This window comes from Molossus molossus, unplaced genomic scaffold (genome assembly GCF_014108415.1).
Source record: "Molossus molossus isolate mMolMol1 unplaced genomic scaffold, mMolMol1.p scaffold_m16_p_19, whole genome shotgun sequence".
Lineage (NCBI taxonomy): Eukaryota > Metazoa > Chordata > Mammalia > Chiroptera > Molossidae > Molossus > Molossus molossus.
Genome location: NW_023425354.1, coordinates 9,677,653 through 9,700,791, shown reverse-complemented (window position 1 = coordinate 9,700,791; position 23,139 = coordinate 9,677,653). Strand labels below are relative to the sequence as shown.

General features: G+C 39.0%; 1 protein-coding gene across 1 annotated transcript in view; it reads right to left on the bottom strand.

Annotated features, from left to right (window-relative positions):
• The window catches only part of LOC118634537 (ATP-binding cassette sub-family A member 8-like), a 73,471-nt gene that overhangs the window by 30,454 nt on the left and 19,878 nt on the right, over positions 1-23,139 (bottom strand). Inside the window, exons 9-20 of the mRNA XM_036269129.1 lie at positions 21,832-21,979; positions 18,527-18,695; positions 16,402-16,460; positions 15,574-15,684; positions 14,587-14,762; positions 14,011-14,130; positions 13,631-13,769; positions 12,743-12,833; positions 9,755-9,894; positions 6,741-6,860; positions 3,455-3,653; positions 1,766-1,932 (exon numbers count right to left, since the gene is read on the bottom strand). Coding sequence (XP_036125022.1) covers positions 1,766-1,932; positions 3,455-3,653; positions 6,741-6,860; positions 9,755-9,894; positions 12,743-12,833; positions 13,631-13,769; positions 14,011-14,130; positions 14,587-14,762; positions 15,574-15,684; positions 16,402-16,460; positions 18,527-18,695; positions 21,832-21,979 — 1,639 coding nt within the window. The remainder of the gene's footprint in view (positions 1-1,765; positions 1,933-3,454; positions 3,654-6,740; positions 6,861-9,754; positions 9,895-12,742; positions 12,834-13,630; positions 13,770-14,010; positions 14,131-14,586; positions 14,763-15,573; positions 15,685-16,401; positions 16,461-18,526; positions 18,696-21,831; positions 21,980-23,139) is intronic.

The following is a 23,139-nucleotide window of genomic DNA, read 5'->3' as shown; positions in this document are numbered from 1 at the left end:
ACAGGCATATAGACCAGTGGAACAGAATAGAGAACCCAGAAATGGACCCAAGGCAATATGCTCAATTAATATTTGACAAAGGTGGCAAGAGCATACAGTAGAGTAAAGACAGACTCTTTACTAAATGGTGTTGGGAAAATTGGACAGCTACATGCAAAAAAAAAAAAAAAAAAAAATGAAACTACACCATCAACTTACACCCTACACAAAAATAAACTCAAAATGGATAAATAACTTAAATGTAATCTCTGACTCCATAAAAATTCTAGAAGAAACTGTAGGCAACAAAATTTCAGACATCATACGCAGCAGAATTTTCACTGATACATCACCTAAGGCAACAGAAACAAAGGAGAAAATGAACACATGGGACTATATCAAACTCAAAAGCTTCTGCACAGCGAAAGATATAATCATCAAAACGGAAAGGCTACCCACTGTATGGGAGAGCATAATTGCCAATGATATATCAGATAAGGGGTTAATTTCCAATATATATAGAGTGCTCATACAACTCCACAAAAGGAAGACAAAGAACCCAATTAAAAAATGTGCAGAGGGCCCTGGCCAGTTTGGCTCAGCGGTTAGAGTGTTGGCCTGCGGTCCAGAGAGACCCAGGTTCGGTTCCCGCTAGGGGCGCGTACTTCGGTTGCAGTTTGTCCCCGGCCCTGGTTGGTCGTGTGGGTGGCAGCCACTCGATGTGTCCCTTCACGTCGATGTTTCTCACTCTCTCTCTCTTCCTCTCTCTCCCTCCCACTCTATCTGTACAAAAAATGGAAAAATATCCTCGGGTGAGGATAAAAAAAAAAAAAAAAAAATGGGCAGAGGAACTAAATAGACAGCTCTCCAAACAGGACATACAAATGGCTAAGAGACATATGAAAAAATGCTCATCATCACTAATCATCAGAGAGATGCAAATTAAAACAACAATGAGGTATCACCTCACACCTGTCAGAATGGCCGCCATCAACAAATCATCAAACAACAAGTGTTGGCGAGGGTGTGGAGAAAAGGGGACTCTAGTGCACTGCTGGTGGGAATGCAGACTGATGCAGTCACTATGGAAAATACTATGGTGTTACCTCAAAAAATTAAAAATTGAACTTCCATTTGACCCAGTGATCCCACTTCTAGGAATATACCCTAAGAAGCCTGAAACACCAATCAGAAAGAATATATGTACCCCCATGTTCATAGCAGCACTATTTACAATAGCTAAGATCTGAAAACAGCCCAAGTGTCCATCAGTAGACGAATGGATAAAAAAGCAGTGGTACATATACACAATGGAGTACTATGCAGCTGTAAGAAAGAAAGACCTTTTATCCTTTGAGACAACATGGAGGGACCTGGAAAGTATCATCCTAAGTGAAACAAGCCAAACAGAGAAAGACAAGTATCATATGATCTCACTTATTTGTGGAATATAATGAACATAACAGTCTGAGGAAGGGGGTAGTCCCAGAGACGTGGAAGTGGGGTACAGACTGACAATCCCCAGAAGAGGGGGTGGTGGGGGAGAGATAAACCACAGAACTTATATGCATGTATGCATGAACAGTGGACATGGACAACAGTGGACATGGGCAGAGGGGGAAGGGGAGGGGGGAATCAGTGGGGGGAAAAGGAGAAATATCTGTAACAAAAATTAATTAATAAAAAAAGAAGTAAAAAACTCATTTTTTTCTCTCATGTTTATGTTTTCTAACGAATGCTCTGAGCAGTGAATGTATTGGACCTGAAGCACTCACCCCGTTGTTACCTGTTTTATTGATGATTAATACTCGAGTGAGAGGGTCATGTGGTGGTTGTCCAGGAGCAAGGAAGTATGAATGAGGAGAAAGTTCCCAGGTGTAACTGTCGAAAGATATTTTCCGGCTGATGAACTGCCACAGAATCGGTAGAAGTCCGGTTCCGAGAATCAGCAGCCTGCACAGAAGAAAACGGCAGTGTGAACGCACGTCCATCCCTCACCTTTGACCTCGTGCAGGCAGAGTATAGTGTAATGAGATCAAGAAATCATGCCAATGAAACATGTAGCTCTCGGACTCATTTATTGAGTATTTTGTCCTTTTTCTACCTCAAAATTTGAGAGGATACAAGGTAGACTTAGCCTTTTGTTCATTTCTCTTGTTCCTCTCTGGCCATGAACTACCCTGCACAATTTCATGAGAAATGGGCCCTTGCATTCTGTGTCCAGACTCTGTCTGTTCCTGGAATCCAGCGCGGTGTTGATTCACCAAAACGTTATATGCAATTTTCTCCACGGTCAATTCTCTTCCCATACGTCCCCATTCCTCTTGGGGATGACTGCACGGTTTCCTGAATCTCCAGGCTCAAACTTCCAAGTGTTTTTTATCCTCACCTGAGGACATTTTTCAATTTTTTTGTTCAGATAGAGTGGGAGTGGAGAGAGAGAGAGAAACATCGACATAAAAGGGACACATCGAGTGGTTGCCACCCTCACGACCCAACCAGGGCCAGGGACAAACTGCAACCGAGGTACCTGCCCTTAGCGGGAACTTAACCCGGGTCTCTCTGGACCACAGGCTGACGCTCTAACCGCTGAGCCAAACCGGCCAGGGCTCAAATTTTTTTTTTCACTCTTTATTTTCCTGAGTTCTCCATTTCATAGAAGCTGAACATTTTGATTACGTTTTCATTGTATCCTATATCGAAACCATTCTCCATGCCCAATTTCTAATGTCACAATACAGCTCTTCCTAAAGGACTGGCATCTCTCGAACGCTGTCCTAGGGTGTTGCCGAAAGATTTTTTAAAAAAGCATGCTAATCTCCTTGTCAAAGATTCTTGTGAATTCTCACTCCTTATTTATTTAGCAAGTACTTATTGAGATTCTATTACGTGCTGTCCTCCGATTTCTTTGATGCTTAATCGACGGTTTCATAGACAAGGACTGATTAACAGCTAAAGTCCTGTGGACCTCAGGGTGCTAACGACAGGTGATGTGGTCCCTACGAGCAGGGACAGTGCCCATTCGGCGCTCAGCCGTGTGGAGAGGGAGCTACCACCGCGTCAGGGGCCTGGGGGACGTTTTGACCTGCAGGTCAGAGCAGGCGGGATGCAGTGGGCGCTCAGGGCTCCCAGGGAAGGCAGCTGCATGACCACGGCCAAAGCCAGACCTCGGCACAGGAATGCTGGGAAGTAGACCTACATCCCCAAGCTTCTGTCGACGAAAATCTAAAGGGGAGCAAATATTACAGGAAAACATCCATCACTGCAACTTTCCCCTTAAAACGGGCTCGGAAACATTATACATTTTACCTGCTAGTCGGCTAGGAGGTAAAACTAGGACCACGAACTAGACCGTTACACTTTCCCCAGGTTTGTAGATGCAGAAACCCATTTTCTGTTCATTTTCTCTTGTTCTTCGACCTCGAGTCTTTAAGCTGCATCGACTGAACAACCGCTGCGGCAGGCTGATACTCACAGAGGGAAAACGCATTTCCTCTCGTGCTTTAGTTTCAGTAGGCGGACCCTGGCGATGGCACGGAGTTGCTGTCCCCACAGAGCCCAGCCGCTGACCGAGTCGCGCATCTCACTCAGCAAGGACAGGACGTGTTCCATGTCCACAAGCCTGTCTGTGTCTCCAGCTTCTTCTGCTTGGGCTTCTCCCGACGTGGCAACACCTGCGAAACACGAAGGGAGTCATGCGTGGGGCCCACTGCACGTGGACTTTGTGGAGCGCACTGCGGGCGTTTGTCATACCAAGGACGTCCCAGGTCACGTCTGCCCATCGTTATAATTCGATGAGATCAAGAAATTATGTTTTCCTGTACTATGTGCTCTCCTTTCGATGTTCTTGGACAGACACATGGGGCTGCAGGTCTTATTTCTCGCATTCCTGCGGCATTGTGTGCCATTACTGGTGGGTGCCATGAACTAGAAAAACTGAGGGAATAGTCACTTCTTGAACAAAAGGACCCGAAGAAGAAGATTGTAGATAATTTGGATGCAGACAATACATTAAAGAGGTTAAGCCCTGGCCGGTTTGGCTCAGCAGTTAGAGCGTCGGCCTGTGGTCCGGAGAGATCTGGGTTTGGTTCCCGCTAAGGGCACGTACCTCGGTTGCAGTTTGTCCCTGGCCCTGGTTGGGTCGTGTGGGTGGCAGCCACTCTGTGTGTCCCTTTCACATTGATGGTTTTCTCTCTCTCTCTTTCTCTCTCTCTCTCTCTCTCCCCCCCTCCCATTCTATCTGAACAAAATATGGAAAAATGTCCTTGGGTGAGGATAAAAAAAAAAGAGGTTAAGACAAGTATGCAAGGTCATCGTGGCACCTTGTTGTGACCTGGAAACGTGGTAAAGGGAACAGTTATCTGAGGTGTTCACCTAGAGAAACAAGCTGCAAATGGGGGTTATCTGTAAATTAAACATGACTATGGCAATAAGTGCATTAAAAGTAAACGGACTAAATATACCACTCTAAGAAACATTGTAAAATTTTAAAAAGCAAAATTCAAGTATATGTTGTTTATAAGAAATGCATTTTATGATTTATTATTTTTTTACTTTAATCCTTACCCGAGGATATTTTTCTGTTTCTCTTCAGATAGAGTGGGAGGGAGAGAGGGGGGAGAAAGGGAGAGAAAGAGAGACATCATTATGAGAGGGACACATCATTGGGTTGCCTCCTGTGTGACCCTGACCAAGGTTGGGGACAAACCGAAACCAAGGTATGTGCCCCGGGCCGAACTGAACCAGCGACTCATTGGTCCGCGGGCCGATGCTCTACCTCTGAGCCAAACCAGCCAGGGCTATAAAAAATGCATTTTAAATAAAAAGCACAAGCAGATTAAAAAAAAAATTTAAAGTTGCAAACACAAATTACATTAAATTAAAGAAATTGTATAAATATTAGACAAATTGGGCTTCAAGATAACTCATTACCAGAGTAAAAGGGGCCTTTCATAATGATAATGAATGGAATTAATCAAGGAGACGTGCTAATCCTAAATGTGTATGTGCTTAATAATGTATTTAAAGTACATGGAGTAAAAACATACCTAACAGAAGAGAGAAAAAGGCAAAATTAGATACATCTAGAATTACAGTTGGAGATTTTACTACCCCTCATTTGTAAATGATAGAAAATGTAGGCAAAAAATGCCCCAGTAAGGGCATAGAATATTTGCAAAACACTGTTATCCAATTAGAACAAACTGATATTCATACAACTCTCCATACAACTGAAATTCTGTAAATATACAGGGTGTCCCCCCAAAATGTATATATAACTTTGAATAATTAAATCCAGTGTTTATTAAAATATATTTCATTTTCAAAATGTAATACAATCTACAGGCACCCTATATGAATTTTTTGGGGGACATCTTGTATATATTGTACATGTATACATTTGTATAAATACACGTGCATATATGCACTTTTATGTACGTATGTATAAATGTTTTTAAATGGACAAGAAATAGTCACAAAAATAGATAAAATGCTGATTCAACAATTCTCAATAAATTTAAAAGATTTTAAGTCATAGGTTATGTTTTATGACTACACCAAAAATGTAATGTCAATAACCATAATTTTTAGGAAATTCGTAAGTCATTTTTACATTGCATAACACATGTGTAAATTACCAAGTATGACAATAATGTCCCATAAAATAGGGCATACCATCAAAGATGTAATAATTATTGAAAATAACCAAATAGAAATTTTGTATTTGAAAAGTGTAATAACTGAAAAAAAATTGTTGAAAAATAAAATCTCAACAGATTTCATCTGGTGGAAGAGATGGTTAGTAAACATGACAAAAGATAAATTGAGATGATTAAGTCTAAGGAATGAAAAGAAAACAGAATGAAGAAAGAACAAGGAAGTTTCAGAGGAATGGGAGACACTATGAATCATACTAACAGATACCACCACATACAATAATGAGGATTCCAGAAGAACGGAATAGAGAGAAAGAGACAGAAAACATAGTTGAAGAAACAGTGGCTAAAATCTTCCCAACTGTGAGGAAAAACCCTAATCTATACATATAGGAAGCTCAACGACCACCACGTGGGATAAACAGAAGGAGGTCCATTGTAGTTGAATTGTCCCAGCCAAAGACAGAAAGAGAGTCTTGAAAGCAGCCGGAGTAAAACAACTCATTACACAAAAACTCCTCAATTAGATCTAGAGCTGACCTCTCATCAGAAACCATGGAGACCAGCAGGCTGCATGATGACACATTCAACATGCTTGGAGAGAGATTTAGAAGAAGTGTTTCGTCTGAAATTGCTTTTGGAAAATGGGAGATACTGAGGGCTATGAGCTTTGGTAGAAGAAAACAGGCCGACTTAATCTGAAGGCAATATTGGCGGGGGGGTAACAAATGTGAGAGCGATGCATTTCACTTCAATATATTCTTGTCCAAGATCAGCCTTAATCACAGAACCCCACATGTGGTACTATGTTGTTGGAATGGTGTCTTCTTTTTTATATATTGATTTTAAAGAGAGCAATGGAGAGAGAGAAAGAAAGAAAGAGAGAAAGAGGTATCTATTTGTTGTTCCACTTATTTATGCATTCATTGGTTGATTTTTGTATGGGCCCTGACCAGGATCGAACCCGCAGTCTTGGTGTAGCAGGATGATGCTCTAACCAGCCGAGTTCCTCAGCCAGGGACTGGAATGGTGTCTCCCTGAAGCATATACTGCACTAGGTGTTAGGAATACATTTGCATGATAATTTTCATGTATTTTATTTACCTGATTCGTCAATACTTGATTTTCCTTCTAGTTTCAGGAACACTTCATTCAAGGTTGTCAGGGAAACACCATAATTCTCAATTCCCAGTTTAGGACAGAGATCAAGATTCTCATAAAGTTCTAAAAAACACATACACAGTAGCAAATCAAAACAACAAAAATCACATGTGAACTCAGGACCACTTTTCAAACTAACAAGCACAAATGTATAAAACTATACTTGTATGTCAGACATTTAAAAAACTAACATTTTATGATAAGCAACATTCTTCAAGTCTATATATTTCCTTTTTATTTCATATTGTGTTACACCTCACACATTAACTTCTTTTGATCAAATGTTAATTTATATTTTTATTAAAATTTCATTTTGATTTTTTTCTAACTTGCTTTTAAACTGTAATTAATAGTGGAACTTCAGATTTTTTCAACTCCAAGCCTAATTAATGAAAGAGTCTTCTGCAGAGAACAGATACCACTCAGAGCCAACAAAGGAATACAATTAATTTTGTGAGAATTAGTTGGATTGTGTAGAAAGTATCTGTCAAAGGAAGTACACAGGATATAAATCATTTTAAAAATTTTCTTCTTTTGACAATGTAAGAAAAATTCACAAGATCTCATAGACAGAGAACAAAGGATTGACTCAGAATGTTCTTGGAATAGTAGGAAATTATGATAGTACACTCTCTAGCAATTCTGCATTCATTCATTCTTTAGTTCATTCACCAATAACACTTCTGCATCAATCATTGTTCTTAAAACAAGGAGCAATGTCCCTGAATTTGAATTATAAATTTTTCATTAAATGAAGCTTAAATAAAAGCCTAATTTTAAATTTTAGTTTGATTACAGAACTCCTGCAGCTTCAACCTGGAGCTTATCTCTAGGCAAAAGGATACCTTAAAAGCTTTTTGTTTGTTTGTTTGTTTGTTTGTTTATTGTTGTTGAGAGTATTATAAATGTCCCTCGTTTCTCCCCCTCTATCCCTTCCACCTGGCTCCCGCCCCACCCTAGGCCTTCTGTCTTTTTGTTGTTGTTGGTGTTGTTGTTACAGATGTTTCTCCTTTTTTCCCCATTGACACCTTCCTCCCCATCCCCCCCACCCCGTCCCCAGCTTTGTTGTCCATATCCATCAGTTATGTGTACATGCATATAAGTTCTGTGGTTTATCTCTTCCCTCCCCCTCACTCCCTCTTCTGAGGTTGTCAGTCTGTACCCTAGTTCCACGTCTCTGGGTCTACCCTGTTCCTCAGACTGTTATGTTCACTATATTCCACAAGTAAGTGAGATTATGTGATATTTGTCTTTCTCTGCTTGGCTTGTTTCGCTTAGAATAACACTCTCCAGGTCCCTCCATGTCGTCTCAAAGGATAAGACCTCTTTCTTTCTTACAGCTGCATAGTACTTCATTGTGTATATGAACCACAGGTATTTTTTTTTTAAATCCTCACCCGAGGACATTTTTTAATATTTTGTTCAGACAGATTGGGAGGGAGAGAGAGAGAGAGAAACATTGACGTGGTTGCCACCCACACAACCCAATCAGGGCCGGGGACAAATTGCAACTGAGGTACATACCCTTAGTGGGAACCGAACCCAGGTCTCTCCAGACCGCAGGCTGATGCTCTAACTGCTGAGCCAAACTGGCCAGGGCACCATCCATCTACTGATGGACACCTTCCGTCTTTTTAAAAAATTAAATTTATTGCTCTGGCCAGTTTGGCTCAGCGGTTAGAGCTTCGGCCCGTGGACCAAAGAGTTGAGGGTTTGATTACGTTCAAGGGCACATACCTGGGTTGGGGTTGGTTCCCCGGCCCTGGTTGGGGTTGTGCAGGAGGCAACTTATCAATGTGTTCCTCTCACATTGATGTTTCTCTCACTCTCCCTCTCTCTCTCCCTTCCACTCTGTTTGAGGATAAATGGAGAAACACCCTCAGGTGAGATTTTTTTTAATTTAAATTTATTGGGGTGACATTGGTTAATAAAATCACATCGATCTCAAGTGTACAATTCTGTGATATATCATCTGTGTATTGCATTGTGTGCCCACCACCCGAAGTCAAATCTATGTCAAAGCTTTCTGTGTTGATTAGAGTTTAGAACACAGAAACAGAGAGGAGTGAGATTTAAACTGCAAATGAGTATTATGTGTCATTCTTCCGTTTCCCTAAAATTATACAAATCTGTAAATTATAACTATGATGGAAACACATTAATTAGGGTTTAACACTTTGCCTGATGTTTCTAAGTGATACTTGTGTTATCACCATGCAGTGCATATTAGAATGACTTTGTGAGGGTGGTTCATGTGTCTTTGATGCCCACACATTTGGTAAGTTTAATTATTTCAACCATTCAGTGCAGGCCCTCATTGGGCCCAGTTCCTAGGTACCACATTCTCTAAGTGATAAGCATAACTGGTCATTTTTTTTTCTTTTTAAATTAAACTCTTGCCCTGGCTGGTTTGGCTCAGCAGTTAGAGGATCGGCCTGCGGTCCAGAGAGACCCGGGTTCGGTTCCCACTAAGGGCATGTACCTCGGTTGCAGTTTGTCCCCGGCCCTGGTTGGGTTGTGTGGGTGGCAGCCACTTGATGTGTCCCTTTCACGGCAATGTTTCTCTCTCTGTTCCTCTCTCTCCCTCCCACTCTACCTGAACAAAAAGTGAAAAATGTCCTCAGGTGAGGATAAAAATAAATAAATTAATTAATTAATTAAACTCTTTATTTTGAGATGACTTTAGATTCACATGCAGTTGTAAAAAACAACACAGAGAGATCTGTGTACTCTATTCAGGTTCCCCTAATGATAATGTCTTAAAAAGTGACCGTACATGATCACAACCAGTGTATTAATATTAATACAATCAAGATCGAGAACAAGTTATTGTGCGTCATGTTTTAACCACCTGAACACACTGTAAGCTCTCGATAGATGTCAGTTACAATAAGTATCACTGATATTATTATGAATAATATTTCAGTATTTAATTTCGTTATAGTCATGCTCATTACCTGGAAATTTATATGTTGTTTCCAAGGGTAGTGTATAGACAAGTTTCCCTTCACTTGCTGCTGATAATTTGGCCTCAGGGATGTGCTGTCTAACAATGGATGTTATTTTCTCTTGAGCACACATTTCATTCAACTGCAAACTGGTGTTTAAAAAAAAAGATGTATATTATTTGACATCCTCTTCAATTGCATGAAGAAAATTACTAGTCTCTAGAGGACAAAGAAAAATCAAATAAACTCTAATGCAATAAAGAGGTCATCTAAACATGAAATAAGAGGACAGAAAATCAGATTATATACATGTGTAGGAGGAAATCAAGGAATGAGCTAATCAGAATTATTGGGTAGGTTATTCAGGGATGATGGCCAGAGAAGGTCAATGTTAAATCAGGTTCTTAAGGGGAGAATAGTTACGGAGTAGAGATACTAGGAACACAACACAGCGAAGTCAGGATTATACAAGATGAAAATGTTTAAGATGTTTCAAAGGCGGTTGTATTGGGCAAGAACAAGGAATTTTGATTGGCTTGGGCACAATACAGTTTCAGTTATTCAATTCAGTCATCCAGCGCAAATTGGAAAAGTTCTTAGTATGTGACAAAAACTGTCCCAAATGCTGAGGGTACAATGGTGAATAAAACAGTATTGTCCGTCTCCTGTGGAGTTTAGTTTCTAATGGGAGAGACAGAAAGAAAAGAAGTAACCAAGCAGATAAGTAAAATAATTACCAATAGTGGTAAGTGCTATGCAGGAAATGGGGTTAAAGATAGAAACTAATTAAGGATAAATGTGGGTTTGAGTTGGTGGGATCATTGATTTTTTTGTTTCTTTATAGTGCTAACTCTAGTGCTTTGATGAAGAACAAAGTGTCATTGAGAAAATCAGCCTATCCACTGAAAAACACTAATGTAGAAAAACAAAAAAGAATGCATTAATGAAGGTTATAAAGTATACAGTGGATAAAATACAGGCAGTAACTTGGTTCGGCCATTTGAAATGTGTTATTTAACCTATCTGAACAGTTTCCTCATTAATAAAATGGAATAATGATTGCAAACATTTAGGGTTGTTCTGAGAAGTGAATACTCATGATGCTTGCACTTAGCAAGCCCCTAAAAATGGTAGATATTTTGTTTGATCAAATGCTTGAGTCGAAATTATTCTATTTACTCAAAAGGTATTATGAACATATAAGAATGAAGGCTATTTTTAGAAGGAGTGGAATTCATTGAGGGAATGAAACAAAAAAATATCACAATTGTTCTCCATGACGACGCTATCAATTCATGAAATATTTCCTGGCAACGAGGTTCTTGACTATTTACAAGAACCTGTGCTGGGCACTAGAGAGGACGGCATGAACCATACGAGCTTATAGCTTGGAAGAGGGGGTCAGCAACCTTGTTCTGTAAATAGCTAGATAGTAAATATTGTAGGCTTTGCAACTATTCAACCTTGCCATTGCGACATGGAAGCGGTCACGGCCACTATCTCAACCAGTAGGAGTGGCTGTATTCCAAACTTTATTTTCAAAAACAGGAAGTGGGCTGAATTTGGCTCATGGTCCATAGTTTGCTGATCCTAATTTAGAAGAAGAAATGAGGCAATTACAGGACTTATTGTCCAGGACAGTCCTGAATTGGTCAGGGATCCTGACCAGCATTTGTTATTTTGAGAACATGTTAGGTGGCCATGCAATGTGCTGGTCACCATCTCATTTATTTTTCTATAACCGTCACTTACAACCAAGAAGTATTACTCCCACTTTATAAGTGAGTAAACTGAGTCTCAGAGAGTTTAATTTCCCAGAAGAGATAAAAACAAAGGGACAAAGGAATCAAAATATTGGGACAATACACAGAGATGCAAGATTGATAAAGGCTGCCTGAGGTGGCAATCAAATCTCTCGTTAGGACTCGAACAGGTCAAACAGGCTCAAGAAAATGCCAGATTCAGGAAATAATTTCAAACAATGAGAAATATAGGCCATGCCATGGCATGTGCAAGGGAGCCATGAATATTTCATTTTAACTGAAGTGTATTGACTTGAGTAAGGGCCGATGATACCGCAGTCATGGTAGTGGGCCACACCAACATTACTTGACTGTGTAGTTTGGACTCTAGTAGGTAACATGGAACCCCTGGAGTTTTCCTGTTTGCTTTGTCCTGTCATATGTTTCTTGTTTGTTTGTTTTGTGTGTGTTTTCTTCAGTTTTTAAAGTGTAGATAGTATACATCAGAGCTGTGTTTTAGACAAACTGACAATTCATGTATAGATTACAAAGTGATTGAAAATATGGATTTGGATACTAAGCTTTGAAATGTCAACTATCCAGGTTCGGTTACTGACTCGACCACTTATCACCCTAGCAAGCCTATAGTTTCACCCGTAGAATAAAAGTAACAGCAGGTCCCACCCCATATAGTAAAAGATTTAAACACAATAGTGTTAATTATCTTATCTCTGAATCAATCAATAAATAGCAGCTAGAATATGTTACTATTTTAAAAGAATAATAAAAATGAAATGAAGAGGGTAGACAGGAGGGAAAGGACAAGAAAGAAGAGGAGGAGCTAAAGGAAAAGAAAGAAACAAGGAGTCTACCTAAGAGATTAGGTTAAAACCCTGGGTGAGAGACGATGAGTGTGAAATACAATGTCAGTTGAGAAAGTTCCCTTAACACATACCTTCCTTACCAAATAATGTGTTGTGGGTATATTTTCTATTACATTTATCTAAACCTTTTTGTTATCTTTTATTCTGAGTTCTAAAATCTACTAGTCAATAGCTTGTGTATATTCATACTAACTCCATATATCTATATCTCCATCTGGATATACATCCCCATATTTGTATTGGTGTATATGTATATATAAAGATCTGTATAAAATAATAAAAGGTCTCCTTGTGTGTTGTAATATGTTGCTTCAGGCATCATGCCTGTTCTAGCCCATTTCTCCTTCTCCAGCCTCTTCAAGTGGCTATACCTTAAGCGATACCCAATCCCCCATTTCTTCTTTAGAAACAGAGATGAGCCTGCACACTTCAGCTTCCCTTTGGAGAGAAACACTTTCCTATCTGAAAGGGAAGAAGTAAAGAAGAAAATTTGTTAAGACATTGCCTATTTCTTCTCAAGAAAAGACAGGTCATTGTCTACATGATCCAACTCTAATTTAGGAGCATCTACATTTTCAAATGCAGGGCTTCATAAAGACTCATTGAAACAGACACATTTTAGCCTGGCCGGCGTGGCTCAGTGGTTGAGTGTTGACCCATGCACCAAGGAGTCACGGGTTCGATTCCCTGTAAGGGCACATACCCAGGCTGTGGGCCAAATTACCAGTGCGGGGCATGCAGGAGGTGGCCAATCGATGTTCTCTCTCATCGAGGTTTCTCTCTCTCTCTCCCTCTCCCTTTCTTTCTCTCTAAAATCAATTAAAAAAAAAACACAGACACATTTTAATCTTATTTATATACTTTAGGCTGTTCTTTTCCCTTCCAACCAGTCAGAAAGGTTATGCAGATATATCTTCTAATATAAAGAATCATCACATTATGCATTGTCATGGAACAAACATCGAAACTGTTCGAATAGTTCAAGTTGATTTACTTCAAGTTTGAGTAAAAGAATTAATGCCTTTGAATACAGACTCTAACTTCCTTGGAGATAAGTGAGTTTCCTGGCAGATCATGCCCTGTGCAATCAAACGATACACACTGGTTGGGAGTAAGACTCCTGGGCCAGGTCCTATCCTTCAAATGGCTGGATACAGATAGATGACCAGGTTACAAAATACGGCTGCTCGGCATATCATCCATATTTCTCAAATCTTATCTAGTCTTCATCACGATACTTAAAGGAAGCCAGTACTTACCAGCCAGGATGTCAGCCTCATCCATGAACTGGGTACTAAAGAGAATCACACGGTTCATTTTCCGCTCCTTCAGCAAGTTCCACACTTGATGCCTTGAAAAGGGATCCAACCCAGCAGTTGGTTCATCCAGCAGGAAAATCTATAGTGGAGAGGTGCATCTAAAAGGGCCTTCCAACAAAGTATCTGGTTCTTCCAGAAACCACGTGGAATATATCTTATTTCCATTTCAAAGGGCATTGTGGTTAGGATTTTGTTCTTATATTTAATGTCCCGTCGTAAATATTTTATCACAGTTGTCCAATGCAAATAAAAGATTTGAACGATAACCAAGAGTTTTATTTTTTGAAACTTGAATCCGTCTCTGATTTCGTCGGACTTACCTGAGGGTCTCCTAAAATGGCAATCCCGAAGGTGAGTTTTCTTTTCTGTCCACCGCTGAGATTTTGAGCAAGGACGTCCTCAATATTCTTCATTTCCAATTCCAGCAAAACTCTTTGTATCTAACCAAATGACAACATTTGTTTCACAAACCAAGATTCTTTGCTTTTTAAATGTATAAATACGAGGCTGTAAAGTGTAATGGTTAAAAGCACGAACACTGAGCCAGACTGAGTGGATTTGAATACAGCTCCGCGTTAACCAGCTGCCTAGTCTTGGCCAAGTTATCTGCTCTCTAGAACCTCCGTTTCCACAAATGTCAAATGGAAACAATAATAGTACTTACCTCATAGAGTCGTTACAAGAAATAAATGAATTACTATATTTAAAGTTAACGATAATGCTTGGCAGATTGTAAATTATACATAAATGTTAGATATTATCTAAATTACATATTTTGTCCATCTTCTATACAATGATTTTGCTCAAAGATAATTTAATGAAAGCATAACAACTCAGTTCAGATAGACTTAATGATCTCATTTTGACCAATGCATTAGTTCTAGTATTTTACGTACCTCTTGTTCCACTTCCTGTGGCTGAATCCCTTTTATTTTAGCAAAAAGCCTGAGATTTTCTCTCACAGTGAGGTAGTCAAATTGCACATTGAATTGCGGGCAAACTCCAATCAGCTTGCTGATATTTTCTAGGTCAGCCGTGTTCGAAAGTTTATTATTATACACAGTGACTGAACCTATAACAAAGATTAGAAGTTACTGTCAGATGATGCATAAGTTAAGATTTTTCTAAGTGAAAAGTCACTACATAGCTATTAATTACATTCTAGATACATGGTTTTATCTTCAAGGTTGATACAATTCAGGCATTATGAACTTGCGTTTTAGTTGTGTGGTGTGTGGTGGGGAGAAAGGTCCCTTCTGCAGCCTTTTCCATGAAGAAGTAGTCTATTTATTTATCCCTCACAGTTAGGTGTGGTTCTATAATAAATGAAATTTTAGCAACTGCGAGATAAGCGAAGGCTATGAAGTGCCTCCACCTTGGCATTGCCCTCTCTTTGCTCTGGGATCATGAACACCACTGGGTGAAGGATCCCTAACTAGCTTCTCAGAGATGAAAGGCCATGTAGGAAGAGAGATGCCTTGGTCCTAGCTAGAGCCCCACATATGTGAGTGAGGCTACATGGAAGCATCCAGCCCCAGGCATTTGAGTCCAGACAGAAAAACTGCCAGGCAACCCACAGAATCAGGAGAATTAGGCAAACATTTTTATTGTAAGCCATTCGTTTTGGGGAGACTTGTCGTGTAGCAAAAGGTAACAGATACAAGTTGGAATGCTAACTGGTAACTAATGACCATGAAAATAATGATCTGGAAACACTCAAGTTCCATATATACCAATTAAATACTGCATACCTCTGTAGAATAATACTACAAATTAACTTCCATTTTCCCTGGTAGTCTGTGTTTGTAATTAATAATCAGAAGAACTTACTATTAGCAGCTGATTTATTTGTCAACCTGACTTTGGGGAAAAAAACTTCTTACCTTTGGTGGGAACAGATACCCCACTAAGAATGTTTAATAATGTTGATTTTCCAGCTCCACTGTGACCAAGTATTGCAGTGATTTGGCCTTCATATATGTCAAATGTCAGATCTATAAAGGAAAAAAGCAAAGAGAAGAAGAATGGGAGAAAGGAAAAAAGGCAAAGAAGTTGGGAGGTAGAAAATTAAACCTACACATTTATTGTGGAGCTAAAATTTGTCTTTTTATTTCCTCAACTGGCCATGTTTTCGAAATATGAATCTACTATGTTGTTAAACTCAAAATTTTAAAAGTGCCCTTTTATAAGTTTATATATTTTGAAATTACTTGTTTTAAAGCCAGGAAACATCTTATACTCCTAGGTTCATTGACATTGTCTGGCATATGGTAGGTGAATGCTAATATTTATTGACTTAAAGGATAGATTAATAGTTCATTAAGTTATTATATGGATAAAAATCCTTTGATGTATATAACATTTTTCACAAAATAAAAATATCAATATCTACAATAGCTTTAGAATTGTTGTTTGCAGAAAACAACCCAGAATAGCGTCAGGCTACTTCAATATTACCCAGTATATATAATTCTAAAACATACTTAATTTTTTCTAACTTTTATATAGTAGCAGTAATGTGTGGCAAAGGAAATTTTATGACATGGCTCAATAACTAATCTCAGATCTCAAATACCACCAGTAATTGTTCACCAAGAGCCAAAAAAAAAACAACAAAAAGAATGAAATCAGAAAATTAATATCAATATGATTACTAAATATTATTATTATTATTTCATTTTATTTTACCTTTATTATTATTATTATTTTACCTTTCAAAGCTTCTATTTTTTCAGGCTTTCCTTTAAATTCTTTTGTAACATTTCTGATTCTGGAAAAAAGAAAAGAGACTTCAAATTATGACAATTTTCTTCAGTTGGTAATTCGAGGTTTGGTTGACAAGATGGATGTATCTGCCCTTCAGAGCATAGGAAGAGCTGGGATTTTACCCTCAGGCAGTCAAGCTTGTGTGAGAGAATCAGCTAGAATATTTCTTCCCAGGCTTGGCTGCACACTAGCTTCACCTGTGAAGTTTGGAAATTTACCTGTGCTTGGAACACCACCAGATCGTATGACTCCAACAACTGAGGTGAAGACTGACATTGGTATTGAGAACTAAGATCATCTCTAAACTGCAAAGCCCAGGCAAGTAGACCGAGAGGTAACATAGGCATTCGTGACTGAAGGGCTCGTTGTGAACTACTTAATCGGGTTGGAGATGTCTTTGGTTATCTTGAGTCAAGGTCAGGGTGGGGTAAGGGAGAGAGGTGAAGATCATGATGGTAGGAACATGGGTTTTACAGTCCTACTCCACTGAGCTCATCCCAGCTATTACATTTAGCAGCTCTGTTACTTTATACCAGGTACATTTCAGCTTTTGCAACCTAAAAATTTGGAGTGCTTTAGGGTTGTGTTGAAGGATGAGTAAAATGCTTCATTGGGCTTGCATAGTGCTTGGCTCTTGGTAAGTATTCAATAACCATAAGATGATGGTGGTTACATTATGATGATTACGGTAATGGAAAGGAATGGAATTAGCATGCTGGGTGCTATTACAGATCTGGAATTCTAGGCAGTTTACCTATTTTATTATATCAGGTAAATATATAACCCATAAACTGAATCAAATTTATGTTTCTTATTTTGTCATCAAACAATTCAGGTTCCATTCATATTGAACAGTTTAGATTTTTTCATTTCTATTTTAATTCATTTTACCATCATTCTATAGTATTTATAGTTGGGTGAGGTGCTAAAGAGATAGAAAAATAGCCCTGGATGGTTTGGCTCAGTGGTTGGAGCATCGGCCTGCGGACCAGAGTCCCGGGTTCGGTTCCCGTGAGGGGCACGTATCCCCCCCCAAAAAAGAGATAGAAAAATAAAAATAAACACATCAAACAAAGCCATTGCTTTGCTCCAAGCTGCTCCACTGGAGGTTAAACCTAGCTTAGGTGACAGAAAAAATATAAGTATGGAAGATAAATATGAAACATTAAAATAAAAAATGAAATGGTTCTGAAAGCTTAGTAACTGGGAATGATCTGAGACAATTTACAGAGGACTGACATGATGCTGGACATAGGTGAATGAATAAAATTTATATAGTCAGGAATGTTGAGAATTTCTTCTTCTTTTTTTTAAATTTGGAAATAAAAGTAACCAGCACTAGGCAAAGCACACTCTAAGAAGCACATCTTGCCCGGCCGGGGTGGCTCAGTATACTGAGTGTCTTCCCATGGACTGAGAGGTCCCGGTTTGATTCCCAGTCAGAGCACATGCCCGGGTTGCAGGCTCCATCCCCATTAGGGGCCGTGCAGAAGGCAGCCAACTGATGTTTCTCTCACATTGATATTTCTCTCTCTCTCTAAAAAAATCAATAAAAACATATTAAAAAATCAAAAGGCACATCTGCTTCAATTCCCTTTTGACTATCTCTAGGTCTTCTTTTCCTTCCTCTTCCCTGCTCTTTCATCCTCTTTGAAAAGGCAATAAATAGACAAGGGAAAAGAAGATAAAAATCTTGCGAGAAAAAATAAGAAGTATACTAAATGAGGTGGGAGCAGAGTGTGATTAAAGAGTCCAGGCAAAGTAAAGGCGAGGGTGAGGCTGACGTTGGAGAAGACAAATAACAGGTACAAGATTGAGAATCTAGGTAAGGGTTTTGTTGAATTATCTTTGTGGGTGAAATATCAGTTTGTATTTAATGTAAGTGTCAATAATATAAGACAACGAAGGGTCCAGGAATTTTTCTTTAAACTTGCAGTGGGAAGTGGTGGACACTGCATGGATGAGGTGAGGTGGGAGCCCCCCAGGGCACGAAAGAGAACTTGGCTTGTTTTAGGTGTGAACTACCAGATCCTCATTCTTTGGTCTGTTCTCCACTTGCATCATTATTACCTGATGGCTTCCTTCCCATGGAATTCTGGAGACACTGGTTCAAAACAGTCATTAGATGAAGGACCAGGATCTATTTCATCTTCAAGGACCATGTGATCAGCATTATGTTGTCGTGACCAAAAGGAGGACTTTAGGAAAAACAAGGGTGGATATCGATGTCCATATTTATCTACATGGCCAGGAGACAGATACTGGGTCAATCACCATCTTACGGGAGAGAGTCACCCCAATGTGGCACAGCAATGTAAACATTTTGCCAATAAACATGAACACATGGTTGACACACACAAAAATACACTTTTTGATATGTGTAGCTTCATAGGGAGAAAAAAAATCACTAAGATGTCTCTCTATTATAATGATTGTTCCTACAGGAAGAACTGAAGATGTGACTTTAAAAAATTCTGGAGAAACTTAAATAAATGTTAAGACTCTTCTTAACCCCAAGAAAGCCAGGTCAATCAAAAGCAAGACACATCAAATCAAGCATGCTGAATTCTATCTAGGAGTCCAGGTGTTACAACATGGCAAAGGAGGAAGAAATTGAGGAGCGACTATGGGTTAAAAAAAAAAGCAAATATTCCAACAGAAGATAAATTAGGATTTCACAAAAATAAGTGACACCCTGTAAGAAAGGGAGATAATGGGGCAAAAGAGTTTATTGAAATTGAACACAGAGCGGAATGCTAAAAAGCAAATTTGTATTTATGCCTTATCTCATCTCCAAATTATAAATTTCCTCTGAAGCAAATTTATGATCTGCTTTAATAACATATTATTCATGAGCCTCTTTCTGGGAATGAATCCACAGTATATTTGCTCTTCTGTTTTCCTTCATGTGAAGAGACATTATGAAATCGGAGAAGTTCATTTCTCTAAATTCTACAACCTATAAGATTGATGGGTTTTCAAACTTCTGTGTACTTTTCACATGTTCAGTCATTCATTCATACAATAAATACATACTAAGCACTTTCTCAAACTGCAGCCGAGGTACATGCCCTTAGCGGGAACCGAACCCGGGTCTCTCAGGACCGCAGGCCGACGCTCTAACCACTGAGCCAAACCGGCCAGGGCGTGAGCACTTTCTCTATACCTCACATATGGTATATTATTAGTTGATACCCATCTTTTCCCTTTGATTAGGAAGCCTAGCAAATAAAAGCATGTAGCTTAATTGGATACATTCTGCCATGAGATTTATTAATACATGATTCTATCATTTTATCTAGTTAGTTTTCCTTTCTGTCACTCATACTCCTTATCTTTAAAAGAATTTTTAACAAAGTCACCTTGTTCAAATTCAGGCTTAAACTCGGGCTTAATAGATGGATGATGCAGATAATTCCAACTATATAATAAATGCATGAGCAAAAAATTGTAGGTCCTGACATCTATTATTCTGGATTCTTCTCAAAGGCAGAGGTAGTTACTGTTCTTAAGGGATTATCTAAAAACAACACGATCAAGTCACTGCCTCCAGACTTTACTCTGCGTCTTCACTCTTCATTCTTTCCTTTCTACAAGTGTTTAGTCATTGTTGACCTTTTTACCTACTTAATGTGTTCATTTTATTAGTGATTCTCCTATTTTTTCCAGCTTTACTGAAGTATGATTGACAAATAAAAATTGTCTAGCCCTGGCCGGTTTGGCTCAGCGGTTAGAGCGTCGGCCTGCGGTCCAGCGAGACCCGGGTTCGGTTCCCGCTAAGGGCACGTACCTCGGTTGCAGTTTGTCCCCGGCCCTGGTTGGGTTGTGCGGGTGGCAGCCACTTGATGTGTCCCTTTCATGTTGATGTTTCTCTCTCTTTCTCTCTCTCTTCCTCTCTCTCCCTCCCACTTTATCTGAACAAAAGAAATGAAAAGAAAATGTCCTCAGGTGAGGATAAAAAAAAAATTATCTATATGTTTAAGGTGTACAATGTGATGTTTTGTGAAATAACTACCCCCATTGAGCTAATTAACATATTCATCACCTCACATAGTTCCCATTTTTCTGGGTGTGTTTGCATAGTGAAAACACTGAGATCTATCTTAGCAAATTTCAAACGTATAATACATTATTACTAATTATAGTGATCATGTTATACATCAGATCTCCAGAACTTCATCTTATAAATACAAATTTATAACATCTCCCATTTCCTCACCCACCCCTACCCCCAACCCCTGGCAACCACCATTCGACTCTCTGTTACTGTGAGCTTGACTTTTTTAGATTCGATGTGTACATGAGATGCAGTACTTGTCTTTCTGTGTCTGGCTTATTTTACCTAGCATAACGTCTCTGCGTTTATCCACGTTGTTGTAAATTGCAGAATTTCTTTCCTTTTTACGGCTGAAAAATATTCTATTGTAGGTAGGTAGATAGATAGATAGATAGATAGATAGATAGACAGACAGATGGCACATTTTCTTTATCTATTTACCCACTGATGAGCACTTAGGTTGTTTTCATATCTTGGCTACTGTGAATAACACTGCCGTGAACAAGGGAGTACAGGTATCTCTTTGAGACAGTGATTTCATTTCCTTTGGATATATACCCAGGAGTGGGATTGTTGGATTAAATGTATAATAGAGGCTCTTGGTGTTCTGTTTTGAATAGGAAATGCAGAGGTCAAAGACACAGACCTGCCTTTTGATCATAAAAGGAGGAAGAAAAAAAATAATGCACTAGCATTTCAGCCACAAGTATTTACTGAGTCCCGAGCGTGCACCAGGCACTGAGGTGGGTGCTTGGGGTTTACCTGTTCACAAAACAGATCTCTGTGGAACTCACATCCTTTTATGTTGCAAGGTAATAAAAATGAAAACTGATCGCCTATTGACTTTCCTACTGTGAAACTATGCAGAGATTTTAAAAAATACAGACACCTTGGTCCCACCACTGACTAACTGAATCACAATCTCTTGGAGTTGAGCTGGGCTTGGAAGTTTTTCAAGTTCCCCAGGTGGTTCCGATGTGCAGCGTGGAGCTAAAGACTTGGACAAAGCACCGAGACCCACTTAGGAACTAGCTTTCTAAGCATCTCTTAAAAAAGAAGCAAGCTATACAACTGGAGTGGAGTGAAGTTCAAACAAAGGTTAGGCATTCTAGAAGCAAAATTCCGGCTTTAGTTCTGACCAGTCAAATAGCAAGAGAGAAATAAAGAACTAATTTGGTCAGTGGCAACAACCTTGTTCATTTCAATGACCTTGATGCACAACGTGGTTCCTAAACCATAATCAACACGGGTTAGGAGATTCGTTTTAGGAAGTCAAACGATTAAAATGATGTTCGATTTTAATCGTATCACTACTCACTTGGCAAGATTTTCTCAAAGTAAATCATCAATGCCAGGTAGAGGAAAATATCAAAAGCCAACATAAAATATACTGCTATTATTTGATTTAAGTAGTCCGATGAATCGGGATATGCGTTGGAATTCACATCATAGTCCACCCGTAAAATCTGAAAATTAAAAAGCAGTTAATGAAAGGAAGTTAGGTTTATGATACATTTTAAACAGGTTTAGCATAACAATGAAATAGCTACTCTTTGCCCCATACCAGGAATACAGAGTTGAGAAAGACTGCCTACTTGACATTTCTCAAATCAGCTACAATGCAATTTAGTAGCTGCAATGCTATAAAACATGTTCCAAATGAAATGGGAGTGCTAGGCGGAGGAAGGGAATTATGGGAAAAGATGACATTTGAGCTTGGCCTTCGATATATTTTTACCAAATTGGACATAGAAAAAAGGTGTGGTGCGCCTTGAAAATGAGCGAGAATTTATGCTCCTGGAAAAACCACCGGTGTGTTTCAGAACGAGGGACTGAAGTGGGCTGGTCTGCAATGTGTAGCTAATGAGCACATTATAACGAGCGATCCTTTTGTCAAGCACTAAATAATGGACATGTAGTGATTGACATTCCCACTACATTGGAGGGATGCAAAGGAAGTTCAATGTGAGAATCAGATAAAGAGAAGTGACATCTCATGAACAGAAATGTAATTTACTACTCGATGCATTTTCAAGGTGTTTTTACCTTTGAATTGTCTTTTACTTTATGGTTCGGCAATCATGTGTGCTGTTCAATGACTAAGTCAAAATATAAACTGGAAGAGTTATTTAGTACGAGATTTAAAATTTGTTGTTAGTCATATTTAAATGTTACTCAGTTCCACTCTTTTTTAAAAATTTGTTTTAGAGAGGAAGGGAGAGAGAGATAGAAACATTGATGTGAGATAGAAATATCGATGGGCTGCCTCCTGCACGCCCCTCACCAGGGATCTAGCCCACAACCTGAGCATGTGCCCTGACCGGGAATCGAACCGGGACCTCTCTCTCCATGGGATGATGCTCAGTCCACTGAGCCACACCAGCCAGGCCATCGTGTCCATATTTAATTAGAAGCGAAAGAAAACAGTTAAAAAAATTTATATTGGCCTTACATATTTTGCTTCTAAAGCTTTTGAAACCTCACAATAGTCTTGATTAGGATTTTATACCTTTCAACACAGCATAGAAATGACTACAGACAATTAAATTCCAGAGAGGAGACACACATAGGGTTAATACATAGAAATACAAGACTTTATTTCTTATTTAAATGTAATTTATTTTAG